The 18,099-nt window shown below is 39.1% G+C and overlaps 1 protein-coding gene across 1 annotated transcript in view; it reads left to right on the top strand.

Annotated features, from left to right (window-relative positions):
* The first annotated feature begins 223 nt into the window (after nucleotides 1-223).
* ZC3H6 (zinc finger CCCH-type containing 6) overlaps nucleotides 224-18,099 on the top strand; it is a 28,091-nt gene continuing 10,215 nt past the window's right edge. Inside the window, exons 1-6 of the mRNA XM_060248234.1 lie at nucleotides 224-960; nucleotides 5,334-5,517; nucleotides 10,136-10,258; nucleotides 14,128-14,377; nucleotides 16,762-16,874; nucleotides 17,749-17,865. Coding sequence (XP_060104217.1) covers nucleotides 869-960; nucleotides 5,334-5,517; nucleotides 10,136-10,258; nucleotides 14,128-14,377; nucleotides 16,762-16,874; nucleotides 17,749-17,865 — 879 coding nt within the window. The 5' untranslated portion in view covers nucleotides 224-868. The remainder of the gene's footprint in view (nucleotides 961-5,333; nucleotides 5,518-10,135; nucleotides 10,259-14,127; nucleotides 14,378-16,761; nucleotides 16,875-17,748; nucleotides 17,866-18,099) is intronic.

Below are 18,099 nucleotides of genomic sequence, written 5' to 3'. Positions count from 1 at the left end.
AACCCCCACAGCCGCCCCACTACATTTTGGTTTCTCTGAGAGTGAAAGGTACTGCCTCTTACGTCATTTTTACTGTAAAAAAGATCGAGGCAGAGGCGCACGCTCGTCCGTTAGATTGTGCAGATTGGCAAGTAGCGCGTCCAATAGATGCCCTCTCTCCAATTCCATTTTTGCGATGCGGACCAATGAGGGAAAGTTTAAGGTTGAGGGCTACGAACAGCTAGGGAAGAAGAGCGCGCTCGAAACGCCATCTCGGTCACGGCGACCCGGGAGGCGCCAGAGAGAAGTTGCTTTCCTTCTCTGCGCTTGTGTGCGACGGCAGCCCGCCGCCATTTTGTGAGCGTGTTCAGCCCCACCCCCAGTCCTTCATCTCGCGCGCCATTTCTGTCTTTCTGAATCGGGCGCCATGTTTGTAAGGAAGAAATAACCAGAGCAGCTCCTCATCTGCGGCCACCAACAGCTCCCGTTCCCCCCGCCCCGCCTGTGTTCTCCCTTCCTTTTTTTTATTGTACGTGTGCATTGGCTGTTGTAACTCCCCGGGCCGGGATTCTTCCTCCGAAGCCGCCTTCAACTATCACTCTTCTTATTTTGCTGAGGCGCCGGGGCAGCCTCATGCCTTGGGCGACCGTTAAAGTATCCCTCTGTGTTCCCCACTCAGTAAACCGTGAGTGAAACCGTCGTTCGTCGCCTGAGGGGGATCCTACCGCCTTCTTCCCTCAGCAGAAACAGCGCCGTCGCTGTGCGTGTTTCGAGTGTATGGTGTGTGTGTGCGCGCCTCCTCCCTCTTCTCCCAACGCCCCACCACGGGCAGCAGCAGTGTCCTGCCTTCCTCCTCCTCCTCCCTGCACACACAGCCAGAACCAGCACAATGGCCTTTGAAAGCCTGTTCTCCAAGCCCCCAAACCCAGTTCTTGACCAAAACATGCCCGACTCTGACAGGCAACATGCAGGGGATGAAAGGTCGAGTAACGTTCTTCTCTCTCTCTATCTCTCTCTCTTTCTCTCCGCTTCTCAATGGTGATAATTAACAGTGATAACTAAGAATGACGGTATAATGTGGGATGATGGTGGTAGTGATAATGATGTGTGTTAAAAATGTGCCTGGTTGGGTTAAAAAAAAGAAAATGGAAAATATTTCTGTAGCATTGTATGGGTAAAGTCACCTTCAGGCTGGTGGGAGAGCATTTTTTTAGGTATGTTGGGGGGTGATCTCTTAGAGGCGCATTTTGCATGCATTTTTACATCTCATTTTTTACAAATCCATCTTTTCATAAAATGCACTTTCCTTCGAGTGTCTATGTTACATCACTGTTGTTCTTATCCTCCCTGACCCCTCTGCCATTTGAAATCAAAGGGTGTTTTCCCCTATGTATACATAGAAGTACTTGTTATTTTTACACCTTACACATTTAACAGAATCTTCTTTGTGTGCAGGTAAAGTTCTCTCTGATGTTATCTTTGCCACTTTTCCATCCCATTGAGCTAACAAACCAGAGGCATATTTTTCTGGTTGGAGGTCCTGTGTCTTGCTCTCTTTCCTGCAGATACTTGTTTTTTAATGCAGATTTTTCCCAATTTTTTTTAAACGTCTGAAATTATTTACCTGTCATTCAATAACATGTATTCAAATATTACTCTCTAGGTCAATGGTTACATTGGGTTCCCAATAACAGACAAGTTTGCTTGTGCACAGCCCTCCATCACCATAAACAACACTGTTTATCAAAGTGGTACAAAACATTACATACTCCCTGTTCATGCAGCAACACTAGTGCAATGTTACTACTTCTAGCATGTGTCATGAAATGCAACTTTCGTCAAGCAGCAAACATTGCCTAAAGAAAAAAAAAATGTTTAATTAAATTGCACCCTTCTAAGTTGTTAATAGACATATAGTTTCTTATTCTTTTGTGACTGGAGACAATCAGCCAAAATGGAAAAGAGTCCAAGATATCACTAGTATCCTAGCGCAGAAATTTTTCCTTTCCAGACAGTTAACAATTTTCTGTAGTGTAAATGGAACTTTTTGAGAAGTTACTATAATATTGTGCGACTGACCTTCAAAGTGCAAGATAAATTGAAATGTATTGGACTTGCACTGAATGGTTAGAGAAGCACAGCCAAAAATTTTCAGTGTATATTGCTTTGCAACTTCTTAATGGATAAATTCCACTGGTAGTTTATAATATCTTAGAACATTTCCTTACACCGTTTTTTTTTATTACAAAGTGTCCCAGTAGTACATTGAATGTTTTTATAGGCAGATAACTTTAAAACAGGACCTTCTGAATTAATAAGATTTAGCTAAATATGTTCCCCATATGCTAGCTAATAAAAAGGAAGACTAGAGGTGTACTTCCTTTTTCAGCGGCTAGCAGAGGTTTGTTTTGGTTTTTCTTTTCCTGCCATAATCTCAAATCACAAAACGAAAGGTTCACATTGAGCCTTTCTAGTGCAGCATGAGCTTAGTTTTCCTTAGCTGCCCACTGTTATATTTTGGAGTGAATACAAATGGGCTGTCATTTTTTTACTTGGAGAATTCTGCTGTTTTGTTGGGATATAAGAGATAGGGCAAGAAAGATACGTGACAGATCTTAATACTCAATACTCTAGCAGTCTATTCTGTCCTACTTACTGCAGTGGGTAGAAATAAGTATCTTCACAAAAGGTAGATGATTATTAATAATAAAGAAAAGTTTTATTAATTACAGTATTGAAAAGGAACAATGAAGAAATTTGAGTCTTATTTTCAAAAATTGAGTCCCAGTCTTCAAAGAGCAAGGCACTTTTCCACTGTTCATTAAATCATTAATGCTGCTTGGGAAACAGACATTTTGCTGCCTATGCTCTCCTAGTTGCAAGAATAGAGCCTTCAGATTTCAGTTCAGCTCTTCCAAAACAAGTATATGCAAAATGCGCTTGTAGTTTATATATACACATTTTCTTCATTCCTAAGATGACTGAATGTTATAGTTACAGTACCAAAATTACACCATCCAAATTCCAGAACTGAGTCCTCTGATAAATATTTGGCTATTACATTACAGGTTTATTTATAGTCTTGGGTATATATGCATGTGCCTGCACATGTGAATGACAGGTGCTATCATGTAGGCCTTAGACCATATTCCATGAAATACCTATTTAAGTAAAGGTGGACTACTCCAAAAGTTAATACTTGGAGCCGTGCAGCCAGAAATAATTTGGCCTGTTTAGCATAATTTCTTTATAGTTCTCACTTCTAAAAGTGGATAATGAAGTGAGTTGAATGCATCTACATGGGCATATTAAATAATTAAAGATTCGCGTTTCCATTGCATGATTATAGGAAGGGGTTCCACTGGTCATCAATTCTAATTCTTTGTTCTGAGTTAGAATGTTAAGTACTCCTTACTTTGAAAATTTCTAAATAGAGGATTTCATCTATCTTCAGGCAGTTTGACTGATGTAGACCAACTTTCTAACCACTTTTCTGACCATTTCTCTTTTATACCTAAAGATGTATTACTGTTTACTTATATATAATCTTTTACACCGAATTTCCCTCTTTTTTTGTCCACCTTGTTTTTCTGTTTATCAAGTTCCTCTTTTCTAAAAGCACATTAAGCTTCTCCTGGCTGTGTGTGTTTGCTTCAAACATTTAATAACAAAAACAAAACTTGAGTACAAAGTTAAGACATGCAGAATTGAACAATGACAACACAGAGACTAGCACGTTAGCCTTAACGGGTAAGAATACTGCAAGATTCCCTGGGGAACAGCAGAAGGATCATATTGCATCGCACATATTTATTAAGAATCATCTTGGCTATTTCTAAAGACTTAGCATTTCCCTGTTGAGATAGTCCTTGTATGTGGCAGCAGCAAACGAGGTAGTGAACCTGTCTGGACTGTACCACTCCAGATTGCAAGGTGCAAGATTATTTGAAGGAATACTTCTACATGGAAAAACAAATCTCTGCATATAGGCATTATCTGGGAGAAGGCTTGGTTACAGCTCTTCTCCCTGATTTCTAGTTATGTGCATGGAATTTCTTTGGAAGGAATTCCACTATGATCATTACCTCATTTGTTGTGAGCCAGACCTAACCCCTTGTTTGATATTCTGAGGTTGGGGAATCTCAATCCCAGCCAACAGTTGGAACAAGTGTTCTTCTTCATGCTATAAAATCATCGTTAAAATCAGTTGAGATAACCTATTGCCTGTATTATATGTGTACAATAAGTTCATGTATGTAATTGTTCTTGGTTGCTGTCCACAAAATTGTAAATCTTTTGAGATTTCGCTGGGCCTACGCTAAACATTTTTTTTAGTGTTATAATAGCTATCAATTGTTGACAGTCTTGTACACAGGCAAATGTCAGGGAAAGCATAGTCAGGCAGTCTTTAAATCAAGGTTAAATCCATCCCCACCCCCATTTCTCTCATTGAGCTATCTTCTGGAATGCAAGATTCTTACCAGAAGGGGGAGCAACAGTCATTCTGTTTAAGGACAATGCTCTTTAAAAAAAAAAAACTTTTGGCATATACAATTTGTGAAATCAATTTGTTCTAATTATATTGAGCCTCCAAAAATATATACATTAAAAATAGCTTCTAACTAGACATTAATTACTAATGCTTTTTGGTTTCTAGTTGAGACATTCTTGAGAAAACCCTTCCACCCTTCTCTTTAACTGATGCCCTATACCGTATACAAAAGATCGATGCTTTTGTATGATTGTTAGAATTCCTATCATATAGTATACAAAGTGCTTTTTAATTTATATTGACATAACCCTATGGCATAAATAAACCAGAGAGATAATTCTTTAAGTTCAGAGATGCATACCTGTACCAGGCTAGTAAATACCGTAGGATAGTTATAATGTACGAATTTGTACCAGTCTAGCTTGTCTAAAGCAAATTTGAGATGTATGCTTCCCTATCACTTATACATTTTTCACAATCAAAAACTACAGCTGTCTTTTTAGTAGTTAGTGCTAGTATTTAGTTAGTAGTATAATCTGTATATTTTTTCATATAAATATTTCTTTTTCACTATGTACTTGCATATGAAATTGTCATCTTTGTTTATTATTTTGGTAACATCAATTAATAAAATGTATTAAAACTAGCAATTTTTAGATAGTACTTTGCATCCCACTCTTAATTGAAATGGAGAGTAAAAAAATCATATTATGTGACTGTATAACTGAGTACAATTTTGATTAAGGAAAATACAAATGTGAAACAAAATTTTTCCATTACATTTTCTACATTCTTGTAGAAAAACATTGTCATTTCAAAAATTATATTCATATTGAATCTAGAATTTATGTTTCTGAAACAGAGAAGATGGTGAACTTGAGGATGGTGAAATAGACGATGCTGGTTTTGAAGAAGATAAGGAAGAGCAAGATGCAAAAGTTGAAGATAAACAGAAAAATGAAAAAACACACAGAAAATCTCGAAAAAAACGCAAAAAAGAAAAAGAAAAGAAAAAATCAAAAAGGAGAAGAAGAGATAAACACAAGGTTAGAATTGTTACTCAAAATTCTTTGTAACTTGTGCAAGAAATGGCACTACTAACATCTTCCTTAACTTCAGGAAATTTGGACCATACTTATACTAACTAAGGCAGTAAATTAGGCTATCTCAATTTGTGTGATTTTGTACAGGGACCATATCAATACAGTTACAGTGAGTGGTTATTGAAATCACTTTAGTTTGCTTAAAGTTAAACCCTAATACTTTTAGATGGTTCCAAGTGGTCTTAGTCTGAGCAGTATGAGCACAGAGGATATGTTTTTTTTTTAAGTTTAACATTTAAGTCCTGACTATATCAACGTAGTTGAATTTTGTTTTGCTGAAGTACTGCCATGTGTTTTCGTTATGTACTTGCCTGTGAAATTGTCATCTTTGTTTATTATTTTGAACATCACGGTCACAGAAATTTACTTCCACTTAATTTCTTAATATTAATTTCTGTACTGTTCACATTTAGAGAGAACATGAAACAAAAATGGAGCAGAAGGACAAACTTCTCTTTAAAGAGGAGTAATACCTTAATTTCTTAACTGTTAGTGTGGACACTTCAAAGTTAGGGCTTATTCTTCCTTTCCCTAGATTTCATCTAACACAGAACTGAATGGTAGAGCCAGGAAGAACTCTGGGGTAACTGTGCATATCTTTATTGATCAAAAGCCATGGAATATAAAGTGGCCAAGAGAATCAGTCTCCAGTGTAGTCACATATTGCTTTCAGCATTGCTGGCATCACATGTGAGCTGAGAGGTGTACTCAAAATGTACTGTGATATCGTAAGAGATGCTGTAGTTTGCTGCTTGGATTCATTTGGTGTTACAGTATAACAATCTTTGTGAATAAGATGGTATATAGTACAGTAAAATGGTATTAAAAATAGACCAGCAAGGCCTGACCTGGATAGCCCAGGCAAGCCTGATCTTGTCAGATCTTGGAAGCTAAGCAGGGTTGACACTGGTTGGTACTTAGATGGGAGACCTCCTTGAAATACCAAGTCAGGAGGACAGGGGCAGGCTTTATTCAGCCACCTCTTTGAATATCCTCCAGACCCCCAGTAGGGTCAGTCACCAGAGATCGATATGACTTTCAGGTGCAAACACACACACACACATATAAAACAAGCAAACATAGATGAGGGATAGTGTCCCATAAACAGCAACAATATAAAATCAAGACAAAAAACAGCAACTAACAACAATGATGTAATGCCAAGTTATCTGTAGCCCATCCTATGTAGAAGTCTTGCCACTAAATTCTAGATGAATTGAAGTTTCTAAACCATTTTTGAGGACAGTGCTACATGAAGACCATTTCAGTAATCTTAACTGGAAGTAGCATGAGCAAAGATCACTGCAGGGCTTTTGTGATCATACTTAACTGGTACTGAGCACCTTTTCTCAGACTCACCTCTTATTCTCATGCACTGGCCTTCCCCATTCAGCCAGAGAATGAGAGTGTACTCTAAAAAAAAAGCCTATTTGGGGATCTGCAGAGGGAACAAGGGAATTGGTGGATATCAGCATCTTATATATGAGTACTGGAACTTTTTAAAATGAGACCGAAACCTCTGGATCACTGTGACTAAATAGCCAAAAGGACAAGCTACTAAATACAAGATCTAAGCATCCATATGTAGATCCTGATGGACTATCACCCTCAAGCTGCAAATCTTCTTTTGCAACCCTGTTTACAGTAGGCTTTCTCCCTATGTCATGATTAGCACCAATACCACACAGTAGTACCTTCTTATTTAAATTGAGATTATTGTCCCTCATCCAGTCTTTTACCACCTTAGCAGTCTCATCTGATTTAGATGGAAGGAAGATATTGATTTATACCCCACCCTACACTCTGAATCTCAGAGTGGCTTTCAGTCTCCTTTACCTCCCCCCCCCCCAAAAAAAAGACACCCTATGAGGTGGGTGGGGCTGAGAGAGCTCTCCCAGAAGCTGCCATTTCAAGGACAGCTCTGTGATAGCTATGGCTGACCCAAGGCCATTCCAACAGCTGCAAGTGGAGGAGTGGGGAATCAAACCCAGTTCTCCCAGATAAGAGTCCGCATACTTAACCACTACACCAAATTGGCTCTACACCAAAGAGATATGCATGTTATCTGCATATTGATGACAACATGCATGTTATCTGCATATTGATGACACTTCAGATTTTCAGATCAACTGTCACAACAGTTTCATGCAAATATTAAATAGTATGAGGGAAATGATTAACCCTTGTGAAACACCATGCTATACAACTGCCATGGTGCTGAACAGAACTCGCCTAACTCTGCCTCTTGGAAGCAATTAGACAGGAACAGTACTGGAGGGTGGTACCCCCAATACAATCCCAGTCAATTTATCATGATGATAGCCATTGAGAAGTACAGCTGAACTAATAGGGATGCATACCTGTTACCATTCTCAGTGATGTCATCCATCAGAGCCATTGAATCTGTTTTTGAAACCGGTCCTGAAAATCATTTGAAATAGGTCTACGTAATGGTTTCATCCAAAACCACTTGCAGTTGAAACAGCTGAGCACCTGCTCAAGCATTTTGCCTCATAGAGGAATATTAGCAATCAGCCTGTAGTTATTTAAATTCTCTAAATCAGGGGTGGCCAAATTTGCTTAATGTAAGAACCACATAGAATAAATGTCAGATGTTTGAGAGCCGCAAGACATGAATGCAGCCAGATTCCCAATGGCCTGCCAGCTCCCAAGTTGCCAACCATGCCCCTATCCGATTCACTGTTCAATTATATGTTATTAGCATCAGACCAGAATAAAAGCAGCCTTGAGCTGCTGACACAAAATCTTATTTGTTTCCTGAAATTTTTCTTGAAAGTGATATATTTTGGCAAGCATGCTCTAGCTCCCTCAATTGGAAACAAATGGTTTTCCAGGTCAGCTGACTAGGTGGTAGGGGTTTCGAGAGCCACACAGTGTTTGAAAGAGTTGCATGTAGCTCCCGAGCTGCAGTTAGACCACCTCTGCTCTAAATCCAAATGGTATTTTTTTCGAGGCCATGTGCCACCTTTTTAAGTGTCATTTACAAAATCCCCTACTTCAAAAACACTAAAAGCTGTTAAATTCATGAAAGGTAAAGGACAAAGAGTAGGTCACATCTCTCCAAGCAGCTTGCCAATTTTTTCAAGCTGCAATAAGTGGATGGAGATTGAAGTCAAGACAGAAACAGATATAAGTGATTTTTGCCTGCAGAATGCCTTGTAAATTTTTTACATTGAAGTGTTGAAAATTCAGAAGGAAGTATCAGGGCTGTTTCCAGAAGCCCTCACACCCCCACCCCCACCCCCGTTGTTGATAATGATTGGGTAGGGTCATATGGAGTAGATGGTATGCTGGTCCCACATCACGTAAAGCTTTAAGGGTTAACAACACTTTGATATGGGTCCAGAAGGAAGTTTGGAAGCTAGTGTAGATAGAACAGTACTGGAGTGATGGAACGGTACTACAACCTGCTCTGATCATCATTCCTGCCCACACCTTTCTGTTCCAGTTGTACTTTCTGGACAATCTTCAAGGGTAGTCCCATGTAGTCTGCATTGCAATAATCTACATGTTACCAGGGTACACAGTGTGGTGGTAAGATCTAGAAAAGTCCTCAACTGAATTTCCATCTGCAACTGCTGAAAGATGTGCCCACCACTGCCATTTCATTATCTAACATGAAGCCTGAGTGCAGCAGACTCCCAGTCTGTGAACCTTTTCCTTTAGCAGGGAATTGGAACCCAATCCAGAACTACAAGCCCCTCCCTACCAGGCCAGTCCTTCCACCCATCAGTAGCAGTTCTGTCATGTTGGGATTAAGTTTCAGTCTATTAGCCCTCCTCCATCCTGTGGGGTGCAAGATAGAATTTTGCAGGACCCCAGAAGCAGCAACCCCCAGCACCACCTTCTGAAACCTGATTTCCAGTCAGGACTGAAACCATGCAAGATAGTGCCTACCAGTCCCAACTCCAAAAGGCAGCCCAGAAGGTATCATGATTGATGGTACTGAAAATTGCTGGGAGGCTCAGGAGAATCAACAAGGCTGCTCTCCTTCTATTCATCTCCCCAGCAGAGGTCATTCACCAGGGCACCCAAGACCATTTTAGTCCCATAACCAGGCCTGAAAACAAGATTGGTTGGATTTATTCTGAGTGAGTTTCTACTTGGCATCTTAGCCATCCCCCTTGGCTTTAAAGGCTACATGGGTTCTTCAAATGCTTAGGTGTTTGATAACTACTTTGGTTTAGTAACTGTAGGGACTAGGACTGGGAGACCTGAGTGGATGCCCTTGGGTCAATCACTTGTTCTCAGCCTAACCTGTCTCACAGGATTGTTGAGAGGATAAAATGGAAGTGGCAAAAACTTGAGCCCTTCAAAGGAAGAATGCAGGATAAAATGTGGCAGATAAGAAACTATTGTATACATACAATATAGCTAGGGTACAATTTGTTTTTGTTATTGGTTAATCACTGATAGATTGAGTTATGAACCCCTGCTTGGGGCTCTTAATTTGCTTCGAACCCATATATCGTATGTTTAAAGTATATGCAGTTTCTTGTGTGCAAACATTTATGCAAATTAAATTGGTTTTGTTTTTCAGCATAATTCCCCCTCTAGTGATGATAGCTCTGATTATAGCATTGAGTCTGATGCTGAACGTTCAGAAAGACCCCATAAGAAAGGAGGTGGTTTTTACAGAGATTATGATTCGTCATTTCTCCAGGTACAGTTTTTAAGGTGGACCTACTTTCTTTCATATTCACAACTCTGTAGTCTTTATGTTCAGGCCTGTTTCAGAACATAATTTCCATCCTTTTTTAAAAGATACATGCTTTCATGCTGGAATTGTATTGATGTAGGCTTTTAGTGTATTTATTTAATCAAAAACAATATTTGATTTTTATAACTTACTGCCATTTTTGTGCTATTAATGCCAGACAAGTCAGTAAAAATTTAAGCAGAGTTTATTTCCACTCTTTGCTTGCTTAGTATGAACACTTTCCATTGTTCTGTGCAAAGAAAATGGATCTCATCTCAGGTGTTACTGGTGCCTTGAGTCTGTTGTTCCTTATGCCATATTTGTTCACAGAAGTCAGAATTGCAGATTCAAGCAGCATATGCTCTCACTTTGATTGCAGTCAAGATCTTTGTAATTACATTGTGTGAGTTTTTACTGTTTGGTGTCCTAGTACCTGAGAATAATCTTCTCAAAGATCATTAACACATTATGCTCTTTTCTGGAGAATAATATCCTGCTTCAGTTCTCCTTAGAGAGGACTTCCATATTAATGTGAAAAAACCTTGATATGGGTGACTTGGATTAGTGTCCCAGAAAATAAAAGGGACTTTTCCGAGAAGCCCATTACTCTTCATCGTAATCGAATCTGGGGTGCCTCCTGTTATGTGCTTAAAATGGTTTCATGATTTCCTGACGTTTAGTTTCTCATGACCAATTGGTTTGTGAGAACAGCAGTGCTTGGAATTGGATATTCCAATTACAGCAGTGGTGCACAATCACAAGCTGTTTTATTAATGCTTGTTGTGTAAGGTCAATAGTAAATTCATATTAGCAGCAGTTTATTTAAAGGTAGCTTTAATAACCGCTGCATGTATGTTTGTATGTTTGTTTAATATCAATTAAAGGTGCCATCTGAGTAAAACCTGACTTCACAAGCCATTTTTAATTACTTACAGAAATAATTAAAAGGTTTATGACTTGCAGCTGCATTCAGATAACATTTTTAAAATGTCCTAAGGAGGAAGGCAGACTCTGAAGAGGCAAATTCTCAAAACTTCATTGAGATCAAAACCTCTTCCAGTAGTGTGTAACTAATCTACATTTATTCACATCTCTGGAAGTCATCAGACTGAATATTCTCCATATGGAATTAGGGTGGAACTGTGCATAAGTATTGCTTCATTCTGACTGCTATTAATTATGATGCAGTCATTTGTGTATGCCACATGTGATATTTATGCTACAGAAAATAGGTAGGACAATTTTAATTTGAATGTAGCTACTTAAAGTTTAAAAATAATGCCAAATGTGTCTCTGTGTTTATATTTTGGTATATCTATAGATTTTCCTGCTAGCCCTGGGGACATTTGACCTTTCAAGTGTTTACTCCCTGATGCCCTAATTACTTTGCTGCCAACTGTAATGGTCAGATTGCTGATCTGCATAATTTATGTACACTTTACTGCAGCTTAATTCAGGTTACCTTAGTATAGATCTTAGATTTTGAATGGGGTCTGTGTCTGTTAAAACAACTGCCAGGGATGGGAAATTGGGTACCATTTTCCATTTCCTTTCATCATAGATTTAGTGAGGATTACTGGTAGATGAATGTTAAAAATAGCTAATATTCTCATTAGTGGTGCTTCTGCAGGTAAAAATTTGGAATACCTTTGTTTACAATGATGGGCAGGAGGCAATAATGCATGTATGAGGGTTCATTCCACTTCTCCCTGCCCACATCAGTTATTCCAGGAACTCCAGTACCTCAGCAGATTCATGCTTTCCCTGATTCATCAGTGGCTTGGGGCACTGGTTGGGCTCCATGTGTGTGAACAATGTGTAGATGCTCCTAGCTCCCACCCCACTTTCTCCTGTTTGCTATCCAACCCAGCCTAGTCAAGGGATTTAACTTTTGCATGGAAGAAACAGCCAAATGCACAGCTGGGTGGACCCTCTGAACACAGTCTTACTTTTAAAAAGAGAATGATTTTTGTCATGATCTCTGTCATGGAGCTCTCCAGACAAATGAACAGCTCTTCTTTTCAGACCATACTCCACACGTGCTCCAAGGCCTTCAGCCAACCTGAGTGCCAAGTCTTGAGGCTCAAGCCCACCAAATCTGGACCCTCCACTCAAGACATATTTACTCATCAAATAGCTAGCACAGGGGTGTCAAACTCATTTGTTATGAGGACCAGATATGACAAAAATGAGACTTTGTTGGGCTGGGCCATGTGTGTCATAAAATGTAATGCCAGGTAGCGGATATATAAACTTTATAAGGGACACAGACAAACACGATTAAAGATTTTTTAAAACTTAAAATAGAACATGCTTAAAACAGGAGCACTCATTGGTCTTAAAGGTGCTTTCTTTGTATCTGTCCCATGCAATCCAGGGAACTGGGCAAGGGAAGCTCTGGGTCTCTCCTTCCTTCTCCAGGGACCAGAATGGGGAGGAGCCTTAGCCAATAGAAGGAAGAGAGACTTGGCTGAGAGCTCAGCAGTTCAGTTGAGAGAGCCTGGCAAACCAAGCTATCCCTCCCCCCCCTTCCTCTCCAAGGGAGGCGCCTCAGCCAATGGAGAAAATAGAGGCTTTGCTCTGTAGCTTCTGTGCAGCTAAGCATGCTGTGATGCAGAAGGAAGCAAGAGAGAGGGAGAAGGCAGCAGAGAACAACCAGTTGCGCAGGGGCCTGATAGGAACCCTCTGGGAGCCTGATTTGGCCCCTGGGATGCATGTTTGACACCCCTGGGCTAGTGTGTTTTGTGTCTGAATTGAAAAAGGATGTCCTCTACCCAGGAAGCACATCTTCTTCCCAACCACAGAAACGCCTGGTCTCTTTTCAGTCATCATAACTGTCTGTCACGGCATCTCTTGCCCCTCTGCCCCTCATTTCATCACAATCTTTATTCACTATAAAACAGCTTCAAACTCTAAAGTCCAAAAATATGTCATAGCACTAAAGGACTACTACAGAACAAAGAAAGGAAAATAAAACATTTGAAGCTAGATTAAGCTTTAGAGACAGAGAAATTGCTTTGGCCTCCCCTCCTTGGTATGGACACAAGTCAGCTGGAACTTTAAAAATGGAGGTTAGGACAGACATCACTCTGTTCCCTCCCTGGTTCCTGGTTCATCTTGGGTGCTGGTAACAGTGTTCACATTTTTTAACCCTTCCTGCCCTAGCTGGGTGAGTTTGGGAAGTGATACCCATCATGGGTTACTTGGCACTCTTTTCTCCAATCAACAGTGTACACATCTCCATTCTTTTTATTGCTCCATTCAGCTCATCCAAATAGCCATCTATCTTGTCCCTTCCACACAGTTGGGCAAATGGATATTTCCTTGCAGGAAACTCATCTCCACTCAGCTGGCAGTTTACAAAGTTTATTACCTCCTTCCCTGAGAAAGACTAATAACTAATAAGTCACCAGGTCCGGATGGCATACATCCAAGAGTTCTGAAAGAACTCAAAATTGAACTTGTGGATCTTCTGACAAAAATATGTAATCTTTCATTGACATCTGCCTCCGTTCCTGAGGACTGGAAGGTAGCAAATGTCACCCCCATCTTTAAAAAGGGTTCCAGAGGAGATCTGGGAATTACAGGCCAGTCAGACTGACTTCAATATTGGGAAAGTTGGTAGAAACCATTATCAAGAAGATCCTGCAGGTTCAATGGTATTTGGATACCCAGGTGTCGAAAGGATTTTTGAACCCATCTGATTAAGCTGTCTTGACAAATTTGAGAAAGGCTTCTGCTGGAGACTCTGGAAAGTTCCAGCTGTTTATAGTAGAAGATATTACGCCTGGCATCCTAATGCTTTTCTAATTGTCACTCTCTCTTTGATTTAGCATGGACATATTTCAGGAAAATACACATCTTCACAGAAGACACAGCATAATAAAAAGTCAAAAAGCAAGGACTATGAGGATTATAGCACATACAGCGATGATAATTTTGGCTACAATGAAGATGAAAAAGAGGATTTTGCTGACCAGTTAAAACAATATAGACAAGCTAAAGAAACATCAAATGCTGATTTAGAACCTCCAGTTTTGAAAGAACCAGTGAAAAAGCAAGGAATGAAAGGGATTCATAAAGGTAAATTAGCAGGCTGCTTTAAGTTAATTTTGAAATATAGGATAATGTTGCAAAATAAATAATGAAATAATGAATAATAGACTTTCCTGTCCAATGGTTCGGAGTGGAACTTTTTAGCGGTTAAGACTGCATTTTTACTTGCTGTTAGTCTCTGGGCAAAAGTTATATTATGGCAGTCCAGAGGCACTGCATTTTTTGCCTCCTGGAATTTTTATGCTTTTGCCCCACTCGTTTGTCCTACAGTTATGTACACTGTCTTTATTATTTGCTGCTTTTCTGTGCCAGATGAGTGCTTTCCTATACCCTCTCCCCACCCCAAAAAAGGCACAGTCCTGTAGTGAGTGCCCTTGGGAATTGTCAGGCACTGGAATACAGGAATTGTGTTAAGGGGAAAACAAGTGTACAGCAACCCTTGGATGCTTGTTCAAGAGATTTTTCTGCTTGCTTTTGCATTGTGAAATTGTTCTGATAAAACAAGGGAAGTGATACTGTCTTACTTTATAGAGTCCCTTTGATGAAACATCTAATTATTTTATGTTGTTGTGTGGCAGGTAGTTGAGTAAAAAAAAAGACTAGCTTTGCTGCTGCTGCAGGAGAATATTAAATTTAGTTGGTTTTAACACAAATAACTGCCTGTGATATTGTCTAGGGCTAAAATCGTCTGGTTTAGTCAAGTTAATAATTGTAGTAAGAACATAGAACAAAGTTGGAGTCCAGTGGCACATTTAAGACCAACAAAGTTTAAGTCTTGGCATAAGCTTTCATGTGTATGCACACTTGAAGATTGTTCTGTTGCTTTAGACCAACATGGTTGCCCACCTGAATCTGTCCTCATGGTAAGAATATAGTTATCAAAAGGGGTGTCTGAGTAATTGTTCCCCACTGAAATCAAAGGAAGCATGTTCATTGAGCATTGGTCCAACTAGATGGTGGGGACCCAAGTGTGTTGTTTGCCAACTTAAAAGTGGCTCCATTCATTGGCACTGCCCCATTTTTTTTGTTTGGGAAGTATGTCCCTGTCATCAGAGAAAGGAGAAAGAAATGTATTGAAAGTTGCAGAATTGAAATTGTAAATAAATTGACAGTGTTAGAATTGAAAGTCATTAATCAGATTAAAAAGAGGTCCTGGGCATGAAAATGTTGAAGGACTACTAAGTAAAAGGACCACTGTTGCACTTCCAGTGTCATCAGCTAAACTTTGTTTTTAAATTCTCTGAGCTAAGTCAAATGTTGAGGTCCCAGGTCAGACTCTGTCTTGCCTGTACTAGCTCAGACACACAAGAATGAATATCAAGTAAACTGTCCTGCTAATCCTAAACATGTGCCATAGCTTCAGTGCTCATCCTATATTTTAATCTGTTGAAGTTGTCAGTATTTTAAAATGGGGGTAGCCAACTTCTGTGTTGTGAGGGATCACTTTCTTGCATAGAGGTGCCAGAAGTTTATTTAGTCACACTACATGATCTCTTCACTGATCTGTCATAGCTGTATAACAACATTTTATAATATGGCTGGTGTCACCTAACAGCGAAGACTTCATAGTTACTGAGCACTGAAAATCCAGAGGATGATATGATATTTAAATGTGGAAGAGTTTTCTTATAAATATCTCTTCTCTTTAGACATGAAATTGTGGGGAATACTTTTAGCATACATTGATTTAAAATTGTTAGAGTTCTTAAAGGCTGGTAAAGTGAGATTAACCTGTTTAACATACAGATTTTTTTAAGGTTGGTTGTTTCTGTTTTTTCTTTCTTTTCTTTTCTTTTTTGCTGGTTTTCCCTAAGATGTGAGTATGATGGATTTCAGAGGAATAGGTATATGTCAGGATGAGCCCATAGAAATCCTGAATTGATCGTATGGTGGATGGTATCAATATATTATTGCTGCCACTAGCCAAAGGAGAACTGCAAAAAGGCCAGCTACATCCTCCAGAGAAGACTTTAGCTTGCCAAAACAGGTCAAGTAGTAATAACATCCAGACAGTCTTTTGGGTGAACCTCTTCACTGTCCTGAGCAACTAAGACAACTCTGTGATTTATCTTCTGTCTTTCCCTCAATCAAAAGCACTTCAGTTTATGTTTCCTTTTCCACTGAGCCTAAATATTGAAGTAAGAGAATTAAACATAACAAGTTATTAGATCAAAACAAATATGACAACAAAAAGAAAGAACAAATATGACAAAGGTTTGGAGGCAGAATTCAGAAACTGTGCAATTTTACAGTATCAGAAATCACCTTGGCATTGTATTACTGACCTGGGATGTAGGATCTTATGTGGTACGTTCATCATTGCCTGAGCCAAGAAATTAAATTATGCATCCTGTCTCTCTTCCTGTTCTCCTGGAACATTATGCCCTAAATGGTTTGACATTTTTTCCCAGGTGCTACACAGACTGGCAATAGCTATGGTATGGGTCGAGGCCGTGGTATTCCAAAAAAGTTGAAACGTAAAGATCGTGGAAGGGGAAGAGGTGCAAATAAAGGACCTGAAGAGGTAAATGGAATGGAAGTGGCATGTGTTCTATTAAAATCCTGAAATTTTACATATTGAGAAAACTTAGTTCTTTGGCTGCCTTTGGTAAGGTTGTAATATGATTGTAGAATTTCATTGGTGTTTTTATAAATGATGACAATTACTTTGTTAAACGGTATTATAGCAAAAACTTATGTGCATTGATCAACTTTTGATGAGCTTAAACTGTGGGAAGGACAGTGCCAATTTTGTAACATTAAATAGTAACAAGATAAAAATCACTGGTCAGTAGGAAGTTGTTGTTTTTTTCAAAAATAACAAGATTATGTAACTAGCTCTGATGAAGTCCATCAGTCAATAGCAGTAAGATGACTGGTGGCTAAGCTAGCACAACCTACCGCCACTGGACAGAATAGCCAGTGCTTTTACAGCCTTTGTTGTGTTTGCAGTTCAGGCTATCCCTAGAGTGGGATAACTAATTTCTCTTTGAAAGATGGGGAACTAAGGCTGTAAGACTTCACAGCAAGCCTGCAACAGTGGTTCGGGGTTAATTTTAAGCTTTGTCTTCAGCATCTTGGTCCAAAGATGGACCATACTGACTAAGTTACAGTACATTTCAGACCTCAGCCCTGAAAAAACTATGCCTGATTTTCATGATGTATGAAAAGTAACTGCTTCTTACAGACACAAGAAGCTCTTGTACAAACATGTCAAATACTCATAAAGTTTATCTTAACTAGAATATTGATGACTAATAATGGAACTCTTTGTTTGACCTTAAGAAGCTCAGCAAATCATAATATCTCCTTTAAAAATCTGAACTCTATAATCCTTTTAATTTGGAATTGTACTTAAAAAGGAAAAACTGCTTTAAAATGGCAATTTGTTTTTACAGGAAATAAAGCCAGTGAAGAAGTGGCCAACTATGAGTCAGGCATTCATAAACCAGCATACTGTGGAACACAAAGGAAAACAAATTTGTAAATATTTCTTAGAGGCACGATGCATTAAGGTGGGTATATAAGTATACTCTTTCTAGAGTGTATAAATTTTATTCATTTGTTCAATAAAAAGATAGAATTCATTGAATTTTTTAAGGATATTGCATTTTTATGTATTAAGTAATTTGTGCTACTACCTTTTTGCATTGATCTCATAGAATTTCAAGAAAACTAAGTCAGAATGACTAAGACTGTTAGAATGACTAAGTCTGTTCTTAGCATTTTAAATGTTTCTGTTACCTGTT

The sequence above is a fragment of the Heteronotia binoei genome, chromosome 1 (genome assembly GCF_032191835.1).
Source record: "Heteronotia binoei isolate CCM8104 ecotype False Entrance Well chromosome 1, APGP_CSIRO_Hbin_v1, whole genome shotgun sequence".
Classification (NCBI taxonomy): domain Eukaryota; kingdom Metazoa; phylum Chordata; class Lepidosauria; order Squamata; family Gekkonidae; genus Heteronotia; species Heteronotia binoei.
This window is presented reverse-complemented; position numbering and strand designations above follow the sequence as displayed.